Source organism: Hyperolius riggenbachi, chromosome 12 (genome assembly GCF_040937935.1).
Source record: "Hyperolius riggenbachi isolate aHypRig1 chromosome 12, aHypRig1.pri, whole genome shotgun sequence".
In the NCBI taxonomy this organism is placed as follows: Eukaryota; Metazoa; Chordata; class Amphibia; order Anura; family Hyperoliidae; genus Hyperolius; species Hyperolius riggenbachi.
In genome coordinates, this window is record NC_090657.1 from 219507521 (window position 1) to 219533252 (window position 25732).

At 47.4% G+C, this 25732-nt stretch overlaps 1 protein-coding gene across 1 annotated transcript; it reads left to right on the top strand.

Moving 5' to 3' along the window:
• MAFG (MAF bZIP transcription factor G) lies at positions 1–25107 on the top strand. The gene is made up of 3 exons (XM_068263991.1): positions 1–335; positions 15324–15387; positions 21740–25107. Exons 2-3 carry the CDS (start codon positions 15349–15351, stop codon positions 22199–22201), a joined length of 501 nt encoding a protein of 166 aa, XP_068120092.1. The 5' UTR covers positions 1–335; positions 15324–15348; the 3' UTR covers positions 22202–25107.
• The last annotated feature ends 625 nt before the right edge of the window (positions 25108–25732 follow it).

Below are 25732 nucleotides of genomic sequence, written 5' to 3' on the forward strand. Positions count from 1 at the left end.
AAAAAAGTTTGGAAACACATCATTGCAAGCAGAGCATCAACAGGTATACATAGCTGAGAGAGCGCAGCCCAACCACTAGGTGTCGCCAGAGCGCCCACTCTGCAGTGACGTCACCAACTCCGCCTGTCGCACGTGACCAAACAACGGTGACGTTTTCACCGGCGTGAGGATTCTGGCTCGGGGCTTACCGGCTTCCGTGCCCCGGGGTCCTGTGCCGCGTGTCGTGAGCGCGCCCATTAGTACCTGTCCCGGGCCTGACGGCCCCGCCCACCGCCGGAGTGTGACGTCACAGAAGAGATGCGGTCATGAAGAAGGGGTGGAGCTGTGATTGACAGGTGCTTGTCCACTGTCCAGCATATGAGGGGCAGAGTGGCGGGAGGGGGTGTATGATCTGCATTGTGTGTAATGGCTGCATCATCTCATCAGCCCTGGAACTGTGACGTCATTGTGTCCTCTCCAATGTGTGTCCCTCCTGTGCTGCCTCCCCATATATCCTGCATGACTCCGTCAGCTGCCTGGATATTATAATATAATGTCTTCTGTTATCAGTTCCTATTATTACCCTCTCCTATATAACCTTACACTCCCATCACCTTTCCCAAAATAATACCCCATCCTATAGCACCTGCACCCCTCCTGTAACTCTGTTACCCTCTCCTATATGACCTGCACTCCCATCACCTTTCCCAATATAATACACACCCCTCCTGTACCTCTCACCCCATCCTATAGCACCTGCACCCCTCCTGTAACTCTGTTACCCTTTCCTATATAACCTGCACTCCCATCACCTTTCCCAATATAATATACACCCCTCCTGTACCTCTCACCCCATCCTATAGCACCTGCATCCCTCCTGTACCTCTCACCCCATCCTATGGCACCTGCACCCCTCCTGTACCTCTCACTCCATCCTATGGCACCTGCACCCCTCCTGTAACTCTGTTACCCTTTCCTATATAACCTGCACTCCCATCACCTTTCCCAATATAATACACACCCCTCCTGTACCTCTCACCCCATCCTATTGCACCTGCACCCCTCCTGTACCTCTCACCCCATCCTATAGCACCTGCACCCCTCCTGTAACTCTGTTACCCTTTCCTATATAACTTGTACTCCCATCACCTTTTCCAATATAATACACACCCCTCCTGTACCTCTCACCCCATCCTATAGCACCTGCGCCCCTCCTGTACCTCTGTTACCCTTTCCTATATAACCTGCACTCCCATCACCTTTCCCAATATAATACATACCCCTCCTGTACCTCTCACCTTCTCCTAGAGAACCTGCACCCCTCCTGTAACTCTTATTACCCTCTCCTGTATAACCTGTACTCCCATCACCTTTCCCAAAATATTCTACACCCTCCTGTACACCAATATTCTCACCCCAAATAGCATATATAAACGAAATCCCTCCTATACCCTTAGTACCCCCATTACATTCCCTAAGGCCTCGTTCCCATTACGTTGCGTTCACGTTAGCGTTTTATTTTTGATGCAATTTTTATTTCCGATTCCCGGCGCTTGGGTGGGCGATGCCTTTTAGTGAAAAACGCTTTTCTAATCGCTTTTCCCAAGCGTTTTTTTTAATTCACTCCCTGATGCAAGTTTGTGAGCATTTTGCGGTTTTCCTATACCTTCCATTGAGGCGGAATCGCCTCAAAAATGGTACAGGCAGCGCTTCGCTGAGCGGATCGGAAACAAACTGCTCAGATGTGAACTCTCTCATAGAGAATCATTGCAAACTCGGGGCTGCAGCATTTTTTAGATTTCTGAGGCGTTTCTGCCTCAATGTTAAAGTATAGGAAAGTGGAAAATCGCTCTGAAAAACGCTAGATCACAGCGGTTTTCCAGGCGTTTTTGTTACAGAAGCTGTTCAGTAACAGCTTTTACTGTAACAATATTTGTAATCTGCTACACAAAAACGCTCCAAAAAATGTATGTTTAGAAAATCTCTCTAAGGGCCTGAGCCCACTGATGCAGCTGTAGCCGCTTCTGTCCACTTTTCAGCATCTCTAACATTGATGTTTAACTGAAAAGCGGACACAACTGCGTCAGTGGGCTCAGGCCCTTAGGGCCCATTCATATCTAAAGCCCAAAAAACGCTGTCGATTACTGCCGGCGTTTTGCGAGAGTGATTTTTCAGCGATTAACGCGGAAAAATCACTGGACACTGCAGCGTTTTCAGAGTGATCGCGATTAGCGGTGCTATGCATGCTAATTGTGATTGCTAATCGCCAGCAAACCGCTGCGTGTAACACGTTTTGCGGTTAACGCTAACTGCAAACGCGGCAGTGAGAAGACTTGCCTTGAGTGGGATTCTCTTGATTCCCGCTCAAGTGAGAACGGATCCTAAACATGCCTAGAATCGCTCTGAAATCTGCTTCAAAAACCTCTAGCGTTTTGCAGATCTGCTAGAGGTTTTTGGTGTGCACTGGGCCTTACATAGCTTGCATCCTGTTACTTCTGCCTCATGTTACCCTTCTATACACTTAGGACACTAATATATAGTTATTGAGGGTATACTGCATGCACTCTGAATCTCTGCATAGGATGTTAACCTCCCTGGCGGTAAGCCCGAGCTGAGCTCGGGCTATGCCGCGCAGGAGGATTTCTCCGGCTCTGTTGGGGGCGATTCGCCCCATTCAAAGTGCTGTGCGCGCAGCCAGCACTTTGCTAGCCGCGCGCACAGCTTGATCGCCGCCGCTCTGCGGCGATCGCCCGCACGCAGCGGCGAAAGAGGGCCCCCCCGCCAGAGCCCTGCGCTGCCTGGACCAATGAGTTCCGGGCAGCGCTATGGGCTGGATCGGAGGTGTCTGACGTCAGGACGTCGGCTGACGTCCATGACGTCATTCCGATCGTCGCCATGGCGACAGGAGAAGCCAAACGGGAACGTGTTATATACGCGCTCCCCTGTTTGCTATTAGTGCCGGCGACGATCGCACTAGAGGGCCACATGCGCCCTCTAGTGGTGTTTCATGTAGCTACCACTCTGGTAGCTTTACATGAAACAAAAAAAAAAAATTAAAAAAAAAAGATTTTTGGCCATTTGAAAAAAAAAAATGAACCGCCAGGGAGGTTAACAATATGTCTGCGTCCATGAAAGCAGGAAGTAGACACACCGCAGATGTATTGCAGGATTTCTGTCCGCTGTAATTAAATAAAAATGTTTAGGCATTGAACACACTTGACAGTTTTCATACGCGTTTTCTGCACAGAAAAACTGAGAACTCATGTTAATCAATGGGCTAGTTTACTCTTAATTTGTTTTTCACGTGTAGAAAAAAAACTGACATTCTGCATCCTGATTCTGCACATTTTGTCAGTTTTCTGTATCAGTTACATCAGCTGCTGTGAAAAAAACACGCACACTTTTCTGCATAGAAACAAACTTGGTGTGCAGAAAACATACGCAGAAAACGTACGCAGAAAAAGGCGCGCAGAAAACTGAAATACAAGTGTGTTCCCTGCCTCAAGGTTATAATGCTGTTGCTTATCTTTTAGAGCAGAGAGGAAGTTCTGCATTCAGGTCCGCTTAACTCAACCTTCCACCGATTTTCAGTACAGACAGAGCAGTTGCATTCCTCTCCTTGTAGGAGTGATTGGCCACAGAGACCAGGATTAGGGATGGCCTAGGTCTAGGATAACTGGAGAAGCATGTGATCTGTATGATCAGCTGATAGATTTGACTTACATATCACTTGACCAAACTGCTCACATGCTTCTCCATGAGTTCTCCTAGACATGACCGTCACTAACCAGGAACAATTGTTGCTTGTTTTCCCCACCTGTATAAACTGAATGGCTGGCTGGAAGCTTGGATGTTCCAGTGTTGGCAAACTCTGGTCCAGACAATTTTGTGCTGCTGAGTACTTGAATTGAATTACAATAGAATCCCTTTATCGTAAACTCCAAGGGACCTAGCAAAGTAGTTTACTATGTCAGAAGTTTACTGTATAAGAATTGGTCATACATTGTGTATTCATACAGGGGGCCTGAGTAAGTTCACTATAGCCAGAAGTGTATCAGAGTTTACTATAATGAGATTGTACTGTATATGACGTAAGCAGTATGAAATGCCTTGTGAAATGCCATTAATCCTAAAGCTAAATTGAAGGGATTACAATGGAATTTCTCTTTCAAATAAACGTGTGTTGAAAAACGTGCTGGATGTATGCACAGATTTAGTGGGTCATGATAAGCATTTGCCTGTTATACGTTCTTATTTGTGGTTTGTAGACACCCTAATTCCTGATTTCAGTCTCCCACAGGCAAATATGAGCAGAGGTGGTCTGTGCCCTGCATTTGGCCTTCTCGGTGACATGTGACTGGTTGCTATGGGCAGCAAGCACAGCTACAGTGCTTGTTGCCCATAGCAACAAGGTCATGTGGTAAAGCAGGATGTGATCACAGCAAATCAGAGCCTTGCAAATCTATCAGGTGATCAAACAAATCACCTGCTTCTCCATGACATGAGCATCACTATGTGCGAATTCATTCATCTCCTGTTTATCCTGTTTTGTCAAATTACTACCTGGGATTAAAACGGATTGTCGTTTGGATGGTTTTTAATGAATATAACAGCCAATCCCAAACTATTGAAGTGGAATGGAAAAAAAAACTGCACAGGCACTGCATAAAACATTAGGGGACAGCGGCCGGGGGGCGGCATCACAAGGCTGATTGCTGGAAGATTAATGCTGAAATCGATTGGGAATTGACCTGCGGCTTATGGCGGCCAACAGATCTCTCTCCGATCAGAAAGAGATCTGTCTCTTGGTTGATCGGCTGCCAAAATCGCTAGATGTATGGCCGTTTTTAGGGGCAGAGGATCAGCAGGACTTTGCATTGTGTAAAAAGATTCTGAAGCGAAATAAAAATAAAACAAAGACAAATTCTTAGCTAAGGAGAGGAAAGGCTTTTGGTCCTATAGAGTCTTCCAGTTCAAATCCCCCAGCTTTGGAAGTCTTCGGAAGCCCGAGTGTCCCTGAAGACAGGAGGCTCTGTACTGCGCATGTGTAAGTGTGCGCGAGAGCGAGCTTGCGCATGTGTGAGTGTGTGCAAGAGCGTGCTTGCGCGTGTGTGAGTGTGCAAGAGCGTGCTTGCGCATGTGTGAGTGTGCACGAGAGCGTGCTTGCGCATGTGTGAGTGTGCACGAGAGCGTGCTTGCGCATGTGTGTGTGTGTGTGTGCAAGAGCGTGCTTGCGCATGTGTGAGTGTGCACGAGAGTGTGCTTGCGCATGTGTGAGTGTGCACGAGAGCGTGCTTGCGCATGTGTGAGTGTGTGCAAGAGCGTGCTTCTGCATGTGTGAGTGTGCACGAGAGCGTGCTTGCGCATGTGTGAGTGTGCACAAGAGCGTGCTTGCGCATGTGTGAGTGTGCACGAGAGCGTGCTTGCGCATGTGTGAGTGTGCACGAGAGCGTGCTTGTGCATGTGAGTGTGCGCGAGAGCGTGCTTGTGCATGTGAGTGTGCGCGAGAGCGTGCTTGTGCATGTGTGTGTGCGCGAGAGCGTGCTTGCGCATGTGTGAGTGTGCATGAGAGCGTGCTTGCGCATGTGTGAGTGTGGGCGAGGAGCGTGCTTGCGCATGTGTGAGTGTGCACGAGAAATCCAGAAAAACACATAGAATGTTTTTTTTTTGTTTTTTTTAAAGCGCTCACGCAATCGCTTGCCAAAGCGATTTTGTGAGCATTTTGCGTCTCTCCTATACCTCCCATTGAGGCAAATCGCCTCAAAATTGGCCCAAGCACCGTTTTTCAAAGCGGATCGCAAACGAACCGCTCTGATATGAACTCTCTCATAGAGAATCATTGCACACGTGCTTTCAGGGCGATTTTGAAAATTGCCCGCGCTTAAAATTTTACAAAACCGCCTATAATGTGAACAAGGCCTGACTTCCGAAACCTGCGGCAGTGGGCAGTCTCTGACCCATCGGTCAGAGTCTGCTAACCGGTGATCCAGCGCTGGAACGAAGGGACCATAGGAGGAACGGGAGTTCAAGATTTTAAATGGACTGTACACACAATGCGTATGAGAAAAAAAAAAAAGATGGGTAATTTATATTCATCACATTAGATCTTATATTAGAGCCTGGTGATACTACTCCAGAGGCTTTTCACACCAAGATAATGTCATAATAATTAGACAAGCTCCATTATCAGTTTACACAAGTCACCACATACGTGTTCAGTAGGCCAAGGCCTAAAAAAGTCCGAGGGAAGATAACAAGTCAACTCTCTTCAGAGTTGTAACGGAGAAAAGTGCAACATAAAGCAAATCGAAGGGAAAAGAAGAAAGTAGGAGAAGGAGAAAAAAAAGAAAGGAAAAAAGAGTAGGTAAGGTAAGTACCCCCTGAGGCCTGAACTTATGCTGCATAGGTGCCTATACACCACACCAATACTTCTCACGGACTACCTCATTATTATCCAGTTACTATTGTTGTTTGGTTATTTTTAGCAGGCTAAAGATAGTTCAGAGAAACAGTGAGCTGTGTGCATTTTTCGAAGTCCTTTATCATCAGCAGATCTGCGTAGGAGAGACTCCTTGTTTATCTAGTGTTTTTGGTCGAGTCACTAGAGAGAGCTCAAGTGGGCCCCCCATGTCACCAGAGGGCAACACGTTGTATTTCCAGCTGTCTAGTGCTGGTCTTCAACGCTACAGCTAAGATCCCGCAACCCATAACTGGGTTTTCACAGTCAAGCTGCGGACACACCATACAATCTTACCACATCTATTTACGGGAAGGGCCGAGAGCCGGTATACAGTAGTGTAAGATGTGCTGAAATGGAAATAGAACAAATATGTGGGGGAGTACTAATAAACCAGAGTCTCCAGCTAGTAACCACTGTGTAAGGAGGTGGTGAGAATCCACCCGTGCACAGTCAGGTGTGTTGGTCCCTTATACATCAAAGGTCAGCGCAGGTTTAGAAAATCATTGTATGTAGGGAATGGTAAATTCTTCACCACAATATATCAAATGCTCAGAGGTAGGTATCCGCCAAACATCAAAACAAGAAGAGGCTTACCAGCTCCCAACAACCCACATTATAAGGTTGTAAAATGGCTCAGGTCACAGATAACGTCCAGGGAACATCAGGCATCATGAAGATCCAGTGGACATATGGAGGTAAAGTTTCAGGAATTTATATAGGAAAACAAAAACGGCAATATCTAAGCGTAACCCGTTTATTTAGATAAAATTTCTTTAAAAGGCAGTAGATATAAAAACAATAACTCACATACGGGGCCCATAAACAGGCAACCTCGGAAGATTAGCGCGCATGTAATGGTCAATCATAGATAAATAGACAATGGTGCCACCTGTTACCTTCCCTTGCCGGTGTGTTGGTCCCTTGCCGGTGTAAAACCAAGTACACACATCTCATCCTGATTGGCTTAAGCTGGCCACTAACGGTCCAATTTAAAGCAAAAAATCATTTGAGCGATCAGAAATTCTGATCGGATTGGTTGTAAATAATCTCAGTTGATGGGCACAATCGATAATGAACGATTATAAAAAATTGAATTTTCGTCCGAACCAGAATTTGGATTTTCTTGGTGGTCGTGATAGATAGGAAGCAATGATTGGTTAGGTGATGGTGTAGTGAACGATTTTTCATCCGATCAGAATTTCTGATCGCTCGAACTATTTTTTCATTAGAAATTGGACCGTTAGTGGCCACCTTAATTCTACCCCTTCCATGTAGTAATGGTAGGTACACACCATACAATTTTATGGCAGATTTACCTGCCAGATCGATTATTTCTAACATGTCCACATGTCTAATTTGAATGTCGATCCTTTTTCCAATTGTCTTTCCGATCGATTTCCGTTTACAGCCATGGAAATTGATTGGAAAATTGATCAGAAAAACAATCAAAAATTTGAAAAATCGATCAAAATTCAGATACATTGGACATGTTGGAAATAATTGATCTGGCAGGTAGATCTGCCAGAAAATTGTATGGTGTGTACCTAGAATTAGAGAGCTCACCTATGCAATCTGTACAAAGTATTCAAACCCTGTTGGCCCGCATACTACATGGAGGTGGTAATCAAGATTGTATGTGTGTAGTTGCCTTTACAGTGATAACGTAAATGTCTCCCTCCAAACAAAGGGCGATGCGTAGAACTGAGGAGGAGGAGTCACCCAGCAAAAATAACCATAAAAATAATTATTAAAAAAAGTTAAAGCGATCAAAGTGAGCTATAAAAAAAGTTAAGGTGGCCATATATCTGTAGACTTGGCAGCCAATCGACCATCAGATATAATAATCATTATCAAATCTGTTGAATCTCGGTGCATGCCCGATCGACAATTCAACAAATTTCAGCCTGAAATTGGTTGCATGTATCGATTGGACATGCTGGAAAATCTCAGGCAGGCATGCTCGATCACACTCGGTAATGGCGGGCGATAATCGTGATCGACTGAAACCCCCGGCCGCTATCCCCCCTAATGTTTAACCTATTTTGGTTCCTGGACGTAGTTTCTACGTCCAGGAACCATGCGCGCTACCGCGCGCCCCCGCGGCCGATCGTGCGCGTGCACGCGCACTCCCGGCCGCGGATTCGGTAGCCAAGGAATCAATGTATCGGGCTACGGAGCCCGATCATTGATTCCTCTCCCCCGCTGAAAAAGCGACAGCTTCTCTCGGAAGCTGAGCTTTTTCTGGCCGTCTTCTTCCTGATGCGTCACTCTAAGCGCGTGCTACGCTTAGAGTGACGTCATGTAAACAAACTCATGGCCGCCATCTTGTGGCCAAAAAGTAATACTACACCTGGAAAAAAAAACAACAGAGAATTAACACACATTTACATTATAAATCTATTGTTTACCTACCACCCTCCCAAAAGTACCCTAATAAAATTTTTAGTATAAAAAAAAAAAACCATTACAATAAAAAAAATAAAAAAAACATGTAAATATTTACCTAAGGGTCTAAACTTTTTAAATATCAATGTAAAGATGAAATATTTCTATATTTTTTTTATTTTAAACCTGTAAATAGTGATAGATGCAAAATGGAAAAAATGCACCTTTATTTCCAAATAAAATATTGTCGCCATACATTGTGATAGGGACATAATTTTAACGGTGTAATAACCGGGACATATGGGCAAATACAATACGTGAGTTTTAATTATGGAGGCATGTATTATTTTAAAACTATAATGGCTGAAAACTGAGAAATAATGAATTTTTCCATTTTTTTCTTATTCTTCCTGTTAAAATGCATTTACAGTAAAGTGGCTCTTAGCAAAATGTACCCCCCAAAGAAAGCCTTATTGGTGGCGGAAAAAACAAGATATAGATCAGTGCATTGTGATAAGTAGTGATAAAGTTATAGGCTAATGAATGGGAGGTGAACATTTCTCACATGAAAACGACGGAACCTGAATGGGTTAATGTCCCCCCCTCCTCTCGGGTGCCTGTGCAGTTATACTTTACCTGTCCACACTGAGTGCCCTATTCCTGCATTCAGGCATATCGGCATATTGCACGTGGGGCGCGTGTGTGACAACCCCGTGCTATACCACCTCCCTCCCCCAATATACAGAGCAGCAGAGAATGCTTTACTTACCAGTCTGTACAGCCAGGATTCTTCTTCAGCCCTGACTGACGCATAGTCTCATCTCTGACCCCTTCAATTGAGCAGGGAATGAGAGACGCCACTAGAGGGTGTCATAGAGATAAGACAGAGCTGAAGAATGATCCCGGCCGGAGCCAGGCCGAGGCAGAGGCTGGACAGGCACCAGCCTCTGAGCGCGAGGCTATGATGGCACAGGGAGGGGGACCGACATCTACCGATATTATCCCTCTCTGTCCTTGGCCCCCTTCCAGCAGTGTGTGGCAGCGCGCTCACTCACTCTTCCCCCGCCTCCCCTGCGGGGGAGTGGGGGAGCATGACTGAGCGCGCTGCCGCACACTGCTGGGGGGGGGGGGGGCTTTGGACAGAGGGAGGAGAGCGCACCTTTGGTTCTCTGCCTCTGGTGCTGGAGAACCTTGTCCCAGTCCTCATCCCGGCGGTGCTTACAGGTGAGTAAAACAGAGCCGATTCTCGCTCGGAGCCTGCATGCGCAACCGTGATCTACCCAGTAGTCCTTTGCGATCAAATGGTACGTCGCCATGGATGCATTGGGCACCCCTGATCTGTGGGATCCAGAGCCTTCCCCCCATAGGTAAGTATAGTTTCCTGGCTTCAGGTTGGTTATAATAATATAATAAGCAGTGTAAGTGTTGACTTGCCTCCAGATAGATGACACAGCTGTTATTTGTCAGAGGTTTATCATAGCACTACTGCTGTGTCAGCTTTAAGAAACTTCTGGCAATAACTGCTGTGTCATCTGTTTGGAGGTGAGCCAACACTTACGCTGCTTTCTAAATGCTTTACGCTTTCTAAGCGCCTCCTTATCCTCAGCTTTATCTGCATAAGGATGTCACGTTAAAGTGGACAGCAGGAAAACAGAGAGAATGCACCTTGTATGTATCTAGAGAGTTTAGCTTGTCTAATTCCCCCTCATTTGTGTTTAATCACAAGTGGTAATTTGATCTCTCCCTGTGTCAGCTGACTGACACAGCAGAGAGATAACTGGTATACACAGGATGTTAACATTATGTCTGCTTCCATGAAAGCAGGAAGCAGGCACGCTGCAGATGTATTGCAGGACTTGTATTAGCTGTAACAAAAGAAATATTTTTCTTTAAAGGTTATTATGCTGTTGCCTATCTTTTAGAGCAGAGAGGAAGTTCTGAGTTCAGGTCCCCTTTAATGCTGGGCATACACGGGTCGTTCCGGCGGCCGATTCGCTGCACCCGGATCGATTCCCGCTCGTCTCCGCCGGCACTTTTTATCTTCCGCTCGATTCGCCGCTATTGTCCGGCCGCGGGTATCGAGCGCGGAATCGATCCCCGCGGTGATCAGACACGTCGGATATTATCAATCGAGCCATCAGCGGCTCGATTGATAAGCTAGCGTCGAGCCGTGTATGCCCAGCATAAGAGGGGGGTTGTTAGGCTGACCAATATCAGCCTAATATGGTAATCGATTGATCCCTCCAACTGGGGATCGATTGGGCAGTGATAGAGTCTCTTCCACGCAAACTCAGATCTCAGCATAAATCTAAATCTAGCTTTGTCCCGCTCGATGTAGAAGAACATTGTGACTGTTGATCCCTTACAAGCCTTTCACCGTCGTTTGTGCTTTAGAAATTTTCCAATGATTCTGATCACACCTCCAATCGATTTAAACTGCTCTAATGCCTGGTAATCCGAACATTTATATAGCGCTTTTCTCCTGTCGGACTCAAAGAACTCAAGAGCTGCAGCCACTGGGACACGCTCTATAGGCCCCTCTGCAGTGTTAGGGAGTCTTGCCTTGAACTCCTTACTGAATAGGTACTGACCCTAGCCAGGATTCAAACCCTGGTCTCCCATGTCAAAGGCAGTGCCCTTAACCAGTACTCTATTCAGCCACACATTTCTCTTCAAATTGACTGGAAATTTCCAGTTGTTTGATCATTTCCAGCATGTCCAATCGAGAAAGGGATCAATTTTTTAATTCAGTACTGCACAAAATTGATCCCTTTATCAGAAGCAGATTGGACGAACGACAGGAAATTGCATTGTGTGTACCAGGCATTAAACTGGGTAAGGAAAAAAAAAAACTATTTCTGTAAGTGGGTATTAATTGTCTAAATACCGTATATACTCGCATATAAGCCGAGGTACCCACTTTTCCCTCAGAAACCAGGAAAAAGTGATTTATTCGTGTATAAGCCCCCCTCCACAGTAGCCAAAAGTGCCCTAAGAATGATACAGCTGTGTCTCAAGACACCACTAGATGGTGTCATAGATATGAGGTACAGTGATTGCCACACAGAAAGAATCCCCAATGGTTGCACCCCTGACACATTACTTGCAAGCTTCCCTCCACAAGCCAGGAGACACAGGTAGCCTTGAACAGCACACTCTGCACACCATGTTGCGGGGGATGTGGGCACAGACACAGCAGGGAGCCAGCTGGAAAGAGCAGGCTCACTAGTGCACAATCCTTACACTCCTCTGCCAGTAACAAAACCTGCTCCACCATCCGTTCTGCTCCACTGACTCGCATATAAGCCGAAGGGGTAACTTTTCAGCACATTTTTTGTGCTGAAAAATTAGGCTTATACGCGAGTATACACAGTAATTATATTTCACATGCAAATTTCAAGGACAGTCAGATGACTTCTTCATGCATTACATTTTCACTCCTAAAGGCCCGTAGCCACTACGCAATTTTTCTGTTGTCTGGCGACTTTATGAGGGATCGTTTCCTCTTGCGTTGTGGGTACAGACGCGCAATTACGCAAATGACATATGGCGACGCACAGCGATAACGACCGTCACAACGGATCTTTTAAGATCACTGACGACCCCCCCTCAAAGTACCCCGATCACTTGAACGCTCATGTGCTGTTGTGTGACGTCACGTGTATTAGCTGGTAGGAATATGGGTTGTGGAATGCTCGTCATTGGGGGATGTTACTGCGATCCGTCTTCCTGCGCCGTTAGTTGCGTATTTAGCTTGAGGATAGCGCCACCTTTGAATAAGAGAACTGACACCTTTTGAAAGCTTGTGTTTGAAAAATACTATGAGGGAGGCCTGGTTCACACTGCAAGAGCTTTTTTAGTACTAGTGATTGTAAAGCTCTTGCTAATGAAATGCTATGGAGGATTTTTATAAAATATTATCCCTCAAGTGGGATCACACCCACACATTACATTAGCAAGAGCTTTTCACATCACAAAGTGCTCAGAAAAAGCTCTCGCAGTGTGAACCAGCTCTTAGGCCTAGTTCACACTACAATTTGCAAGTGCTAAGTGTTTTTGTTAGCTTTTGTTTTTTTGCAAGCATTTTTGTTTTTAGATTTGCGATGTTCAGTGTGCAGACAGACAGGAAGTGCACTCTTTGACCTGGAACTGAATGGGGTGGATTCACTAAAGAAAATAGTGTCAGTAACTTCCTGTTACTCGTGCTATTTCCACAGCGGGCTGCATGCTACGCGCACTACTGTCAGCGTAGGTGCGTAATCACAGGAGCGCACGCTATGCTGCGGGTAGTGCAGCATAGCGAGCACTAGTAACTTATGCTGCCTCACTGCAAATAAGGAAAGTTCCTCTCCTCCCGCCCTGGCAGCCTATTGGGCCAATCAGAGTGCAGGGATCAGGTCCTTTAACCTCCCTGGCGGTCTATTAAAACCGCCAGAGGGCAGCGCAGCGCAATTTTATTTTATTTTTTTAATCATGTAGCTAGCCTAGCGCTAGCTACATGATAGCCGCTGTGCAGCGGCATCCCCCCACCCCCATCAGCGCAAACACCGTTCAGAACGGGATATCCTGTTTGGCTTCCCCATCGCCATGGCGACGCTCGTCATTAACGTCATCAACGTTGTGACGTCATCGGGAGTCCCGATCCACCCCTCAGTGCTGCCTGGCGCTGATAGGCGAGGCTGCGCAAGTGGTCGGTGCGGCAGGTAGCGGGGAATCGGTGCGGAGCGGCAGCAGTCAGGAAGTACACGCAGCTAGCAAAGTGCTAGCTGTGTGTACCCAAAAAAAAATTATACAAATCAGCCCAGCAGGGCCTGATATATCCTCCTGCGCGGCATAGCCTGACCTGAGGTTGGGCTTACCGCCAGGGAGGTTAATGTGTCTGGATCCGCTGGTGATGAGGGTGGGAGGAGTGTAGCTGCGTTAGTTATTAGCGTTCCCTATGCTGCAATTCCGCAGCAGAGCGTGTGCAGAGTGCCCGCTCCCAGATTAAGCATGTTACGCTGCCAACAGTGTGCCCAGCGTGCAAGGACAATAATTAAGGCACTGAAGTTTTATAGCGTGCGTAGCAGCTGATAACTCTCGCTGTTACGTGGCACTAACTTAAGTAAATCAACCCCAGTGTCTTTTAAAGCAATCATGCTTTAAAAAAATGCTCACAAAATAAATCGCTGTTACGAGCGCTTTTAAAGCGATTTTTGGATTTTCCTGTACCTTGCTTTGAAGTGCAAACGCTCAAAAAATGGTGAAGAACCCGCATTTGCAGTTGGAAAGAAAGCTCATTGCTCATGTGAGAACACTTGCACCATTACACAAACACATTAAGGGCTGTTAAACAGTAAGACGTTGCGTTTGATGCGACTTTAAGGTCGCATAACGTGCCCCTAATGCAACGCATTGAAAGACTATAACTTGGAGGTTATTTAGCCCTGCGTTTGGTGCGCCGTTTTCGTCGCACAGTGATAGAACGAAAATGGCGCATGCGTTAAAAAAAAAACAACATTACTGGGCATGTGCAAACAGTCTAACGCAGCTAAAAACGCGTATAACGCACAGCATGCAGCACTTTCATTTAACGTGCAGCGTTAGACGCCAATGCAACGTGTGCACTGTGAACAGCCCATTGATTTTTCATTGCTGTAAGTTATTGTGCGTTACATGTTGTTGTAACATGCGACTTTAACGTCGCACTGTGAAAGAGGCCTTGGAGCGCTTTTAAGAACGCTAGCGATTTAAAAAAAAAAAAAAAAAGCTCACAGTGTGAGCAAGCCCTTAGTTGGCTCTAGGTAAAGGTATCGCCTGCAGGGGTATTTTTCTTTTTTGAGTTTTAGGGCCTGATTCACAAAGCGGTGATAACCCAGATAACCTTTGTATAGCAGAGTTATCACCGCTTTGTGCTTTTGATCGCGCGCAAAGTCCCGCTGCAAAGTTTTGCGCGCGCGGCGCCCATAGGGTTTAATGGGCACTGCGCGATTGCACACGGGAATTTCGCGCGAGTTACTTCTTATCACGCCTTAGTTTAGGCGTGATAAAGGGCTTTTCACAGGCGTGCAAACACTTTGCACCGCTTTGTGAATCAGGCCCTTAGTATCTTTGAGTGACACAGTGCCGTATAATACCGCTTAAGCCCCTGTATGCGTCTGCATGTATGCTGGTGTGTGTGTCTTTATGTGTGTATATACAGTATATATATTTATATGCACACACAGACAGGATACTGTGTGCTGCTCTCAGATACAGACTCTGCTGACTCAGCATGACTTGCCAGCTTGTCTTCCCCTCCCAGCTTATTTTTAAAGTTGGTATCCCCGGGGATTATTGGTGGTCAGAGAGAGACCTTATTGCAGGCAGCGAGGGTGGTGATCAGGACCTCAGGCTTATGGACAGCACTAGGTGAGAGTGCAGGGCAGAGACAGAGGGGGGGGGGGGGTAACGGATTGTCCCTGAGTGTTTGCAGTTCATTGTCACCTATTGGCTTTTCTCTCTCCCTGTCTCTCTGTAGTTTGCTGACACACGCTTTCCAGGGCATGACGACTCTCTGCAAGGGAAACAGCAAAGCTCTGAAGGTAAGGGGAGGTTGGCCAGAGCCGTGTCCACGAGCGCTACGTTTGCTTCCGTCGCCCGTTAGATTTGGCCCAAGACAACGCAAACTGATTATCATTAACGTGGACCTGAACTCTTGCACAGGACAGAAGGAAAACGGAGAAATGCACCCTGTATGTATTTAGAGAGTTTAGCCTGTCTAACCCCCCTCATCTGTGACTAATCCACAAGTTTTAATTTGATCCCTTACCTGTGTCAGCTGACTGCCACAGCAGAGAGTTAATTGATAAACACAGGATGTTAACCCTATGTTTGCTTTTGTGAAAGCAGAAAGTAGACACACTGCATATTTCTTGCAGGATTTTTATCAGGTCTGTAAAGGTTCTGCAAATGCTGTTGCGTATCTTTTAGAGCAGAGAGGAAGTTCTGAGTTCAGGTCCGCTTTAATATATGGTGCTCTACTGCTTACCTTACGGTGGTAGTTAGCGTATATAAATACATCAGAGGGCAATATAATAGCTTGGCAGATGAGCTTTTTGTCCCTAGGCCTTCTCAAAGGACTAGAGGACATGATCTGCGCATGGAGGAAAAACGTTTTAACCATTTATTTAGGAAAGGGTTCTTTACAGTAAGCGTGATTAAGATGTGGAATGTATTGCCACAGGAAGTGGTTATGGCAAACTCTATACCTGCATTTAAAGGGGGCTTAGATGCTTTCCTTGCGTTGAAAGACATCTATGGCTACAATTACTAGGTAATGCCTAATGATGTTGATCCAGGGATTTTATCTGATTGCCATCTGGAGTCGGGAAGGAATTTTTCCCTTTTGGGGCTAATTGGACCATGCCTTGTAAGGGTTTTTAGCCTTCCTCTGGATCAACAGGGATATGTGAGGGAGCAGGCTGGTGTTGTACTTTATACTGGTTGAACTCGATGGATGTATGTCTTTTTTCAACCAAAATAACTATGTAACTATGTAACTCTACTGTACTCTCTTCTGGCTCCCAACCACTAAACCTAAAAACTCTTATTCCCCCCCCCCCAAAAAAAAAGTTATCCTTTTTCCTAATGCCACCCACACCCCAATAGTTTTCTCCTTTATTTTTATTTATTGTATTTAAAGTGAACCAGAGACGAAGCACCCTCATGTATTTCACCATATATATCAGTGGGAACATTTGACAAAACGTCTATCCTGCTCTCTGTTTCATTCTGCACTGCACAGCTTGCTTCTTATCAGACCTGATAAAATCCCGGACTGAGCATTCAGTCTGGCTTTGCTATAATGACTCTGCTATAATGATTCCTGAGCAGAGCCAGAAGGGGGCAGGCTTGGACTTGAAAAGACATGAGAGAACACAGACTGAGCCGTAATGATTCCTGAGCAGAGCCAGACTGAATGCTCAGTCGGGATTTTATCAGGGCTGATAACAAGCAGGCTGAGCAGTGAAGGATGAAACAGAGAGCAGGGTAGGTGTTTTCTCTAATGTTCCCACTGATATATGTGGTAAAATACATGAGGATGCTTCGGCTCTGGGTCACTTTAAAAGCGCCAACATGTTCCGCAGCGCTGCACAATAGATAAATGGGTTAGCATACAAGGTGGGACATACAAGAAGTTCACAACAAAACAAGATCATACAAATGATTTGATAACAGTGCTTTAGGTCAAAATAGAGACCGTTCTAGTCCACAAGAGGAGTGTCAGACAGTGAAACTGCATACCGTAATCAAGCTGGAAACACTAAGGGGGAGGGCCCTGCCAGAGGCCTACAATCTGAGTGGGAGTGGAGACAATAGGTGCATCTGTTGAGAGGGTGCCCAGCAGAACCTATTATGGTGCTGATGCAGGGGGCGATAGGCGAGCATGAAAAGGTGAGTCTTGAGGGCTTGTTTGAAGGTATTCTGATGGCTGGTGGGAGCGAGTTCCAGATAGTGGGGGCAGCCCTAGTGAAGTCCTGTATCGTGCATGGGACTGAGACTAGGCGCAGGTCATTGGAGGATCGGAGGGGGCGGGCTGGTATGTGCCTGTGGACCAGATCAGAGATGTAGGTCGGGCAGGTCTTGTGCACTGATTTGTAGGCCAAGCACAGGATTTTAAAATTGATCCTAAAGCAGATGTGGAGCCAGTGGAGGGCTTTACAGAGGGGATTTGTAGAGGCGTTGCGATGAGAAGAGTTTATCAGCCGCATTCATTACCAATTGAAGGGGGGACAATACGGTTAGAGGGGGACCAGACAAAAGAGAATTGCAATAGTCTAGGCGGGAGATGACAAGGGGGTGTGGATGAGGTGTTTGGTGGGGTCAGGGGACAGGTAGGAGCGGATCCTGGAGATGTTGCAGAGTTGGAAGTTGCAGGATTGGGCAATACTTTGGATGTGGGGTGCAGAGGAAAGTGCAGCCTCCTCCTTGCCATCAGCTACCCCTAACCTCTCCCAATGTTAACCTCTTTCTGATGCCTAACTATTTCTGATCCCTTACTCTAGCCCACAGTATTGGGTAGCTCCAGGAGCCCCCCAGTATAGGTGGCAAGCCCCCCCCCAAGTATAGGTATCCTGAAGTAGTGCCCCCCCCCCACCCCTTTATAGGTAGCCCCCTCAGTATAGGTAGCCACAGAGGCCTCAGTATAGGCAGCCAGACATAGCCCTCCCAGTCAGTATTGTCACAAGGGGCATGCGGGGGTGCGGACCGCTCCAGGGTGTGACCTCAGAAGGGGTGACACTAAGGCAGTGGAGAGGAGACCTGCGGAAGGGGGAGGGATGCAGACCTGGAGGAGTGCACAACTTCTTTCCTCCCTCCCCTCCTTTGGGCAGAGGATGTGTGTAATGCAGAGCCGGTTTTGCCATACCGTGCCGTGTCTCCCATCCAGTCCATTCTCCACTTGCTGCAGCTGCAGCCGGGTCTCCACCTCCCGGTTCTTCTGCATGTGCTGTGTAATCACAGGAGAACCCGGCTGGCAGCTGTGAGTGGAGGATGGACCATATGGTATGGCAAAACCTGCTCTGCATTACGCACATCCACTTCTCTATCCTGGGGGGTACAAAGGAAGGCCTCCCCTCCCCCCTCCCCATTACTGGTGTGGGATTGATAGTGTATATGGAGGAAGGCCCGGGGGGAGGGGGGTTTAGTGGAGTGAAGAGAGGGGTGACAGTGGGTTACCGGCCGCACCGGGTGACATCAACCCTAGTGACACCACTACTCCCAGGATAGTATAGGTACACGCCCAGTATAGCTAGTGAGAGATAGCCCCATCAATACAGGTAGAAGAGGTACCCTCAGTATAAGTAGCCAATAGCAGCCCCCCTTCCCCAGTGTAGGTAGGTAGAAGCACCTCCCAGTATAAGGTAGCCGGGGGGCAGAAGGACACCCTAGTCTAGGTAGCTAGATGTTGCCTCTCCCTCCTTCCCATGCAGAGTAGCTTGAGCAGAGCACGTGAGAGAAATGACTCATCACTCCAGGATCCACCAATGATCTACCTTCTCCAAGCATTCCTGCCTTTATGATTGCCCTGGATGCCTGGAGACTGTAGATCCCCTGTGGAGCCTGAAGAGGTGAGTCACTTTTCTAATGTTCCGCTAAAGCTACTCGGCACCTCTCCGTTGGAGATCCCTGCTTTGCTACCAGCCATGCACACCGGGCCCCATAGCGGTCACTATGGCTGCTATGGTGATCCCTACACCACTGGGCAGACTCAAACCACCCCGCTCCTTTGCTTCTGTGCCTCATTAGCTATTGCTATAGGGCTGTTCCTAAGTAAGGAGGACTAGTTGCTACAACAGAGCTGCAGCAAGGCAAAACTGTGAAATCCGTTCTCAGACACGCAGATGTGGTTGGATGTGCTGGATTGATTCAGCTGCTCTCAAGCCATTCTTAGAAAGACAACATCTCAGATTTCATGTGGGGTAAAAGCTTGTACACACATGCAACTTTACCACCCAACTATTGTCTAAACGTTGTCTGTTGGACGACAGTTGGGTGTGTGAACGTGTGACTGATAACAGGCAATTTGCCGGGTTCCAAACGGGGGATCAACTCACACGGCTCTTATGCTGGATACACACGGTGCGTTCCCGCACTCGATTTCCTGCTCGTATCCCGTCTATTTATTTATTTCCAACATGTCCGATGTGCATTTCGATGGATCGTTAGGTCGATTTGGCATACTTTACATGCGAATCGACCTAACGATCCATCGAAATGCACATTGGACATGTTGGAAATAAACGAATCGACGGGAATCGAGCGGGAAATCGAGTGCGGGAACGCGGGAAGTGCGGGATCAGCATTAGGCTGATATCTTGCGGTTAGCCACGTGTGTACAGGTCATTTGAACGACTTGTACTTGTTTTGATTGCGGCCATATTGTGCAGTCTGTCATTCGCTTGCATGCGCAGTATGCATATGAGTTGGTTGTTCAGTAGGTTGGGGCGTGGAAAATACAATTCGTGCAATCGCTTGGTTGTGTGGTCAGTCATGTCGTCAGGTTGGTCATGCGGAAAGGTTGTACTTGTTTTTACGAGCCTTAAAGAGACTCTGTAATAAAAAAAAAACATCCCCTGGGGGGTACTCACCTCGGGAGGGGGAAGCCTCAGGGTCCCAATAAGGCTTCCCCCACTCCTGTAGCTGCCGGCAATCCAGCGCTGGCTCCCTCGTATCCTCCGGCAATCCTCCCTTGACAAGCCTGACAAGGGATGATATATTTACCTCTCTGGGATCCAGCGCAGGCGCAGTAGCAGTTCTTCGTCGCGGAAATAGCTGAGCCCGATCCTATCCGCTGTACTGCGCAGGCGCAAAAGGGCTCGCACCTGTGCAGTAGAGCGGATTGATTGGGTTCGACTATTTCTGCCTTAAGAGCGACGAGTGTGCCTGCGCAGGATCGCGGAAGGTAAATATTTACATTGCCGCACTCGGGGGGCTGCAGCAGGAGATTGCCGGGACACCGGAGGAAGACTCATTAGGATCCAGAGGTAAGTATCCCTGAAAGCATATTTTTATAGTACAGATCCTCTTTAAGATATACATAACCAGTATAACTGTGTAATTAATCAGGGACAGTTTGGGGCTGATTCAATATAATTAGGTCATCACTTTTTTTTCTTTAAAGTGAACCTCCGGACTAAAAATCTACTCGGCAGAAATGAAAAGGCTTGGTGTTTCTTTAACAGTTTCACAGCATCAGAACTTTGTTTTTGTTACCAAAGCATAATTTTTAGCTGCATTTTTAGCTAAGCTCCAACCATCAAAGCAAAAAAGCCCGTGCTTTTTTCCCTGATGCTGTGCAGAGCATGATGGGATTTCCTATGTTGTTGTTCACGTTGCCTAGCAACTGGGAGAGGTGTTCAGGACACAGGACAGTTGGAACTGTGTCTCATGCTCACTGTCACCTCCTTTCAACCAAAAAGATGGCTGCCCTCATGAAATCAAACATTTGCCTGTTCTTTTAAAACAGGGTGGGTAAGAGATTATATTACCTATCTATTTTAATTAACATAACTAATGTAACTTAATGACAGTATGTTTGTTTAGACTGGAGTTCCTCTTTAACGTGAAATTGCACTTTCGTCAAAAACGTGGTATAAACAAATATCAGGGTGCCACAAATGTTTTCTGTAATGTAATATTTTTGAAATATGACGTTTTCCATTTTCAATCGCAGTCATCTATGACTTTCCAAACCTGACAATAATCCCAAGTTGCATTACTTTTCTAGTCTGGAATGCGGTTTTCAGTACAGTAAAGTTGTTACCGCTTCCTGCATGTGTACTATACTTATTTTCCACACCTGCCTTAACTGAGTGGCTGTGCACCAGTTTCTAGCTAAAGATTGGTGATTAAAGGTGCCTATACATCAGACGATGTAAGGGCCAATCGACCAAGAGATGAATCTCGGAGAGCGATCTGATGCCTGCCCATACACCACAAGCCGATTCCTGATCGAATTCAGCATGAAATCTCTTGGGAATTGGCCTTGTGACGCTGCATCCACCACCTCGCAGCACCCGGCGGTGGCCGCCGCTGGCTCCGTCGCCGTCCTGATATGGCACGCTGTTACCGCCGTACACCCAATTGAATATGTCGGCCCTACATCTTGCATCATGTCCAATCGATACACACAACCAATTTCGGCCTGAAATTGGTCACAGTGTTGGCCAGGCATGCTCTTAGCAGCACTGATTTTCATCCAATCTGATTATAATAATAGAATGGGATGGTCGATCGGCCGCCAAGTTGGCTGATGTATGGCCACCTTATCAGTTTCTTCTAGGTAAGGAAAGGGGGGGGGGGGGTTACTATTTATGTGTTGAGGAGGTTGGTTTTTTTTTCTTTATTTTCTGGAAATGGCCCTTAATAGTTTTATTACTGTTTTGTGTACAGGTAAAAAGGGAGCCAGGAGAGAATGGCACAAGCCTTACAGATGACGAGCTGGTCACCATGTCAGTGCGCGAGCTGAACCAGCATCTCCGCGGCCTGTCCAAGGAGGAGATCATTCAACTTAAGCAGCGCCGGCGCACGCTAAAGAACCGGGGCTATGCCGCCAGCTGTAGAGTGAAACGCGTCACCCAGAAGGAGGAGCTGGAGAAGCAGAAGGTGGAGCTGCAGCAGGAGGTGGAGAAGCTGGCCTCGGAGAACGCCAGCATGCGCCTGGAACTGGACTCCCTTCGCTCAAAGTACGAAGCCTTACAGAACTTTGCCAGGACTGTGGCACGCAGCCCCATCAGCCCCGTCAACCCCGGAAGAGGCCCATTAACTCCTGGCGTCAGGCCTTTCATCTCTGGCAAAGTGGGGGCCACTAGCGTCATAACCATAGTCAAATCCAAGACAGAGGCGCGGTCTTAGGGGTGCGAGGATCCTGGCTGACCTGCCCCCCCATCAGAGTGTATTCCCAAAGCACAAGTACCCAAAGATTACCCTCTCTACAGAAGGAACTATTCAATTCTACCATGTGCCCCATGACATAATCTGTAGGAGAATGAACTAGGTGCTGTGGCGGGGAAGATAAGATGTCTCTTGATTCACAACTAGGGGGAGGCGATATCCGATGCCTAGGCCTGACCCCGCCTCCAACATCCTGGCTTCTACACACTCTGCCTGACCATTCGGCGCCAGGAAAAAGAGGAGGGGCAACAAAGCCATCTTCAGCTTCCAGTCGTGGTTCCGTTGTTGGAACAGTCACTGGTCCTCATGTATAAAAGTGTCTGGAAGGAGACACTTACCTGGGGCTTCTCAGAGCCCCTTGCAGCCAGCCTGTGCTTGTGCCGCACTGGAACAGTCCTCCGGTCCCCCGCCACGACTCACTTTCTGTTTTGCCTGTCACCGACCACTGCGCCTGCGCAGCCCTGGCTGCTCGTGTCCTCGTCTGCACACCAGTTGCCGGGAGTGTCCTGTGCAGGCACTAAAAGATTTTCTTGTACTGCATCTGTGCAGGACACTCCCAGCTACGGGAGCGCGAACAAGGATGGGCGCGGCCAGGGCAATGCAGGTGCAGTGGCCGTCGACTTGTAAGTCAGAGGTGAAAAACAGAGCTGCGGCGGGGACCGGAGGGTCTTTGCTTACCGGTGCGGGGCAGGACAGCTGCAGGGGCTGGGAGCAGCCAGGTAGGTGAATCTGAATTTTTTTTACGTATCTTCAGGTCCGATTTAAAGATCTGACATGCCGGATCTTCAAGCAACTCCCAACGAGTGAGACACGGTCTCCATCTGCATTTGGGTCACTAGCCAGGAGGAGCGCTATGCGTATGACCCTATCGCCGTACCGTGGCGCAGGTTCACATGTAGGCTGATTTCAGCGATGCTTTACCACATCGCACCGGTAACATTAGGGGCTTGATTCACAAAACTGTTAGCACGCTGTGAAAAGTGCTTCGCGCAAAATTTTGCCTGCTAACAGTTATCGCACGCAAAAATCCACGTTCGTACGAGAAATTCATATTATCTCGCGAACGTTAACGCACGAAAAATTCACGTTAATGCGCAAGCGTGTTTTTTGTGCGTGATAACTGTTTTATCACGCAAAAACATGCTAAAACCACACACACACACACACACACACTGTACACACACACACACACACACTGTACACACACACACACACACCACCCCCCAAAGGTGCAATATCCAGCTAAACAAAGAAAAGTCACAGTGTTCGGAACAGAATTGTCCTGTCTAGCCACGGTGCGCAACAGGGTCATATGCATAGCTCCGCCCCCAGCTAGTGACATACTCTCCTCAAACTTGCATAGCCCTTGCGGCAGGGAACCGTATTGCGGTGCAACGCAGTTTGAAAGTTTGCAGCACTGAGAATCTGTATTGTTGCGGACTGTTACCCTCCTTACCCCGTCTGCCAAAAACCTCTCCATAATGTGCCACGCAGGCGTTCCCAAAAATGTTGTCCTAGTTATTGTCCTCGTAGCTACGTGTGACAGTAATTGTGTGTGTGGACGTGCCTTTATGCTCCAAATGTCACACTCAAACCAGTGTTTGAAACTTCATCCAATCAGATTTCAGGCTGAGAGAAGAGGGCAGGGCACATTCTCTTGTATCCAGACACTTTTAAACATGATTCCGCCAAGGGTGTTCATTGTGCATTTCCTGTGCCGTCGCGCTGTTCAGGTCTCCGTGGATCCGTGTATAGTGTGAAGTAAGACTGTGGCACTTGTGGAGCGGTGTGTCTCTTGGAGTCGTGTATGCAGTGCTGTGGCCCAGTCTACAACGTAACGTCAGGTGGCTCTGCTTCTTCGTGGAATTGTGACTGACAGCTTTGAAGGTGTCTGTACACTGGCCTCCTCGTAGCTTACCGTGGTGTGTGAGTGTGTATGTGTGTGTGACGTGTCATTCGTGGTCACCGGCTACGCTGCTGTCTTCGGGTCGTGTTACTTGGTGCTGTGAGATTCTACAGGTTCTGGATCAGTACGTTGTCCTGTGGTGTCCGCGTTTCTCCCGTTGTGGTCAGCGTGCCGTTTTGACGTGGGTTCCCGTTGCCGTCGTTGGTGTTGTGGAGGCCTATTGACATTGGTGGTATCTCTGTGCCAAGGTTAGATTGTGAGCTCTGTTGATCACCGGTGGCTTTGAAGTGCAGCCCTGCTGATTGACAACGGTCTGGTCTTTGAGATTGTCTTCAGCAGTTAACGATGAGAACATTCAACTGGTGTAAAAATCCTGGTTCCATAGGAAGCAGAATTTGTGGGGGCTTTACTGTAGCGTTGTAGGGGGTAACTGGAGTTGAGAGCTTCTGATTAATTAACTGGCAGCTTGATCGACTAATCATCTACAAGTTAATTAATTTGCAGCTCCCAAACTGATTAGCCCAGGCAAACTTCCGGTTTAGTTTCTGCAATTTCCAGAATGGGAATTTGCACATCGTTTGAGTTTTCTGAACATCACTAATCTTCAGTTGCATTAAATATTATCTCCAGCCAAATCCATGCTTTACTATTTTGGATAGAGCGGGGAAGGATGAAAGATTACGTAAACAATGTACTGCTCTCCCCTTCTTGGAAGGCAAGGTGTAGTTGAACTCGCCACGTCTCTCAATCTGGGGGCGTGGCTAAGCTGCCACTCAACTTCCTACTGGAGGGGGTAGTACAGCCAGAGGAAGGGGGCGGAGCAAGAGAGTGGCACGGCTTCAGCGACAGATGCCTGAAAGGGAGCTTGCCTATTGGAGGAGAGTAAAACAGTACACATTAGGCTTGATTCACTATAACACATAGCGTGCCTTATCAAAGTTAACATGCCTTATCAGAGTAGCATAGGGAGCGCTACAAACTTATGCCTGCTAATTGGCAATGACGAGAGCTCCACTCCTCCTGCCCTGAGCCCCTGCGGGTCCAATCACGTTAAAAGACATTATCCCCCCCCCCTGCCCCCCCCCCCCCCCCCTTTGCCCAATAGGCTGCCTGTCAAGTTTCCTGTCAAGTGACAGGCAGCCTATTGGGCCAATCAAAGTACGGGGATAATGGCCTTTAAAGTGACTGGATCCGCAGGGGCTCAGGGCAGGACGAGTGGAGCTCTCGTCATTGCCAATTAGCAGGCATACGTTTGTATCGCTAGCTATGCTACTCTGATAGGGCACGCTAACTCTGACAGGGCATGTTAACTCTGATAAGGCACGCTATTTGTTATAGTGAATCAAACCCATTGTGTTCAACCTGACGCATGTGTCAGCAGGTTGTCTGTATGTGGACCCGTGCATTAATATCTAAAAATCACCTTTTGTCTTGTGCCAGTACAACAAGGGCAAGACGTTAGGAGGGATCTCTCATTACAAGGTAACATAAAATAGGTACCAAAAACTAGCAGAGGAGTTATGGTAGCCATACACCTGTTGTTCTGCCACCAGATCGACCATCAGATAGCTCCCTCTCTGATTCAG